At 30.1% G+C, this 4,152-nt stretch overlaps 1 protein-coding gene across 1 annotated transcript; it reads left to right on the top strand.

Annotated features, from left to right (window-relative positions):
• The first annotated feature begins 321 nt into the window (after positions 1-321).
• Positions 322-1,932, top strand: LOC143551267 (uncharacterized). Its single transcript, XM_077041737.1, has 2 exons — positions 322-915; positions 1,705-1,932. The coding sequence occupies exons 1-2, from the start codon at positions 322-324 to the stop codon at positions 1,930-1,932; spliced, it is 822 nt and encodes a 273-aa protein (XP_076897852.1).
• The last annotated feature ends 2,220 nt before the right edge of the window (positions 1,933-4,152 follow it).

The following is a 4,152-nucleotide window of genomic DNA, read 5'->3' as shown; positions in this document are numbered from 1 at the left end:
TTCTTTGTATATCTGGTCAAAGTGTAAAGTTCTTAAACTAACGAAGAACATGAGGCTTACAGTTGGATGTTGATCTTTAGACGTTGAAAATATCAAAGAGTTTGTTGATTGGCTATTAAACATAGGTCAAGGAAGCGTGGGTGGTCCAAATGACGGAGAGTCGGTTATTGATATTCCAGACGATCTTTTAATGTTGAACTCATTAGATCCGATTGGGGATTTAATAAAGTTTGCCTATCCTAATATATTGAACTTACTTACTTTCGGGATGGCACACTGCTGGCACCTTTGAATGAGGTGGTTCAAGAAATTAATGAACGTATGTTAGCCCTCTTCCCTAGTGAAGAAGTCGAGTATCGAAGTTCCGACAGTTTAGCTGAATGTGAAAATGTTTCGGATGATTTTGATCCACATTTGTACTCCCCAGATTTGTTAAATGGTTTAAAGATGTCAGGAATGCCTAATCATAGATTGGTCCTTAAAGTTGGTGTCCCAATCATGCTATTAAGGAATATTAATCATAAAAAGGGTTTGTGCAATGGTACTCGCCTCCAAGTCTTTAGTATCGGTAGACGTGTAATTGAAGCTAAAGTTGTGTCTTTTACGAATATTGGATATCACACATTAATTAGTCGAGTAAGTCTTACACCATCTGAGAAGAAACTTCCTTTCAAACTAAAAAGAAGACAGTTTCCTATTTCCGTTTGTTTTGCCATGACAATCAACAAAATTCATGGTCAATCATTGTCAAGAGTTGGATTGTATCTTAAAGATCCAGCATTTTCTCACGGTCAGCTTTATGTGGCTTTATCAAGAGTGAAGAGTCGAGATGGTATTAAGTTAGTGATACTCGACAAAGATTCAAAGCTTACAAATAAAACAACAAATGTTGTTTACAAGAAGATTTTTGGAAACGTAAAATGCTTAATATTAAATTTTTTATGTATTTGAAATTATTTTATTCTACACTTATGGTTATGATGTAATTATTTTGTTCTATACTTTTTATTTATGTAGTACAAAAATTTATTGCATATTTGCTTGTTACCCTAACTTCAAATTTGTTATTTTATTATAAATACATATTTAATGTTCATATAAACCAAAAATTTCCGGATATACATCTATATGTTTTAAATATATTTTATAAGTTACAATTTTTAAATTTAATTTTTAAGTTAAAATATTTAAAGTATTTATAATAATATCTAATAAAATATCTCAAATATAGGTTAAATATTCATTATACTATATTAGATAGATATAATCATTTAGTTCCTTGGAAATCTACAACCGTCACTTCATTAATATATGTTCTTAATTTTGATTTCAATTTATCCTCTTCTTCATCTTTTGAAATCCAAAGGTTTAGTTTCTATGTTTTGAAAATAACTAAATTATCAGAATGTCTACCATTGTCGATTGGAAATTTTGCACCATGTCGGATAAGTATGAATTCGTCTTTAGCGATTTAGACATGATACAAAAGGCTAATATTGAATCCGTCATGATGTTCAACAACCTCTATAAACATCAAATTCATGTGATCGGTCTTAGGAAACAGTCTCCATGTCAACAAGAAACCAATCTCATAAATCTTTTACATGATTACCTTGATGATCTTTAGCAACAGGTTTTACCGTATGTACATGTAAAGGAGTGGGTTTTTTATCCTAATAAAAAAAAGTTGTTATCAATTTCTAGAATGGACAGTATAAAAATTTGAAGCCTAAAATACTATTGTCATGTGATGATTTGATCCTGCTGAAAGAGCTTGACATGTTGAAGTTATCTAATGCAAGAAAAGAAATTGCACATCTTGAGTTGGAAGGGGAAATGAGTTTGAAGGTTAAATGGTTAGCCGAATGTGCTAACTATGAAAGTGATTTTGATGATTTTCCTGAAAATTTGGAGTCTGATGATGAAGTATAAGGTAATATATGTTGTTAGATTTAATAGAAGTATTATATTGTCAACAACTTTTTAGACTTCCTAATAAGTATATTTCAGAACTTTAGATTTTTTGGTTCTATATAACAACTTTAGTAACGTTTAGATGTTAGTAATTATTAAACATGTTGTTATGTAAAGTTTATATTTTATTGAATATTCTGTGTTTTTTAATAAATTTTCAGGTGTTTAGGTAACGAGAGTTTCTGTTGGTATAATATGTGAAGATTTTGATGATGGATTAATATCAAAGAACATGGTTAGTTATTTTGTTAATGTGTTTTGGTGGTTCTGTTTAAATTAAGTTATTGTAATTTTGAAGTTTGAATATAAAGACAATGTAAATCTTTAACATTTTGGTACCAAACGTTGAAGAACCATTATGTTTCGTTAACCGGATGTATTAGTTGATTATGTTTAGTGACATGCTATTATACCTGCATGTTACGCGGGTCTATACCCTAGTGTCAAATAACCAAATACAAATTCATCAAAGTCAAAATGTAAATAAGTTCAAAATTTAAGTCTTGATATATTGTCTTGATAATATCCCTTCTAACAAGAAATCTTAAATCTTCACCGATCATGAAATCAACTCATTCTAAAACCTGCATATGCGTATAAAATAAAGATAGAATTTGTCAAAAGAAGGTTGAGTGAATAAAACACCAGTTAATACAATATAATATAATATAAGAAAATGAGCAAACTGTCCTTAATGCGTATACAATTTAGCCAATAAGCGAAACAATAATTGTCGGTAAAACCATCGCCTTGCGAAGTGGGCTTTGGCTACTACGATGGCCATATGATCATACTATAATGTGATTATGATGGACCTATCTGAATGCGTTCAAATATACAAATAAGCATGTTAACAAGTTAGGCAAGGTTAACGGTTGCTAGTGTGAATAAAAATAATAGGTAAATAATGTAAGTACGCATATGTCCCTAAAAGTTTGTAAAACATGTAAAAGAAGGGGAGTGATTACCACCTTATCAATAAGCGAAAATCGGAATATGATAAGAAAAAGGAATACTATGAGTCACGCTCGCCGAGAATCAGCAAGAACAAATCCTAAGCAAGAGTGATAGTCGGAGAAATACTACGAGTTAACAGATAGACTAAAATAGAATTGAGATATGAACGGGTATCGTGTGTTTTAAATAACTAAATAAAGTTTATTTTATAAATGTTAGTAAAATAATTAGTAATACAATATATATACATTTACTCATAAATATTAAAGTTGTAATAAATAATATATAAATATTTGTTTATAAAATATTTGTCCAATAGTTTTTTTTAACATGTAAAATATTAAGGTATACTTATATATTTTAAATTATGTATTATAAACTAAAAACCTTTTAAATCTTTATTATTTAAAACTTTTATCAATTTATAATATATTTATATACATATATACATATATATATACACACATACATATACATACATATACATATATATACACACGTATACTTTCAACAAGGACTCGGGAAAACACATGGTTAATATGCCGGTTTTAATAAAATATCAATTAATTATTAATTTTCATGATATTTATAATATTATTTAATTGATTAAAGAAATAAACAAAATACTTAATATGATTTCCGAAAATAAAAAGGGCAAAACAGGCTGGGGGTGGCTTGAACCCGCGCCCCCAGCCACCAAGAGCCTTAACGCAACCACCCTAACCATCTGGGCTAGGGTGTTATTGATTATAACTTGAAACTGATTAACTTTAAACATACAGACGCAGACCCAGAATATTATATGAACCCTAGATTGTAAGGCCCCGTTCCCGGTAGCCCTACTTTAGCGTCGGATTTACTCAAAAACACAGTTCTTACAAATCAGAGTTAATTAAAACTTTTCGCGGAATATAAAACATCAACCATTTGTTACAAAACATTAAATCTTTTCTTTGATACCATAACACAAAACATTATATTTAAAAACATCTTTACTTCTATCTTCAGATGCCAGCCGTTCAATCTATGTCATGTTTCGTCCTCATGCTAACTCTATAATCAGCTCACCTGCGTTCATACTAAAAGTCAGCTACGCTGAGTGAGTTCTAGTTAATCAAGAAACTTATCATACAACCACTACATTCAATATATACGTATCCGAAGACACGTAGTCCACTATCTGACCTGCTCACCTTACCACTTAACCTCTTATTTATCCCT

Source organism: Bidens hawaiensis, unplaced genomic scaffold (assembly GCF_021521415.1).
Source record: "Bidens hawaiensis isolate Kalapana, Puna unplaced genomic scaffold, B.hawaiensis_p1.1 tig00016277_1, whole genome shotgun sequence".
NCBI lineage: Eukaryota > Viridiplantae > Streptophyta > Magnoliopsida > Asterales > Asteraceae > Bidens > Bidens hawaiensis.
This window is presented reverse-complemented; position numbering and strand designations above follow the sequence as displayed.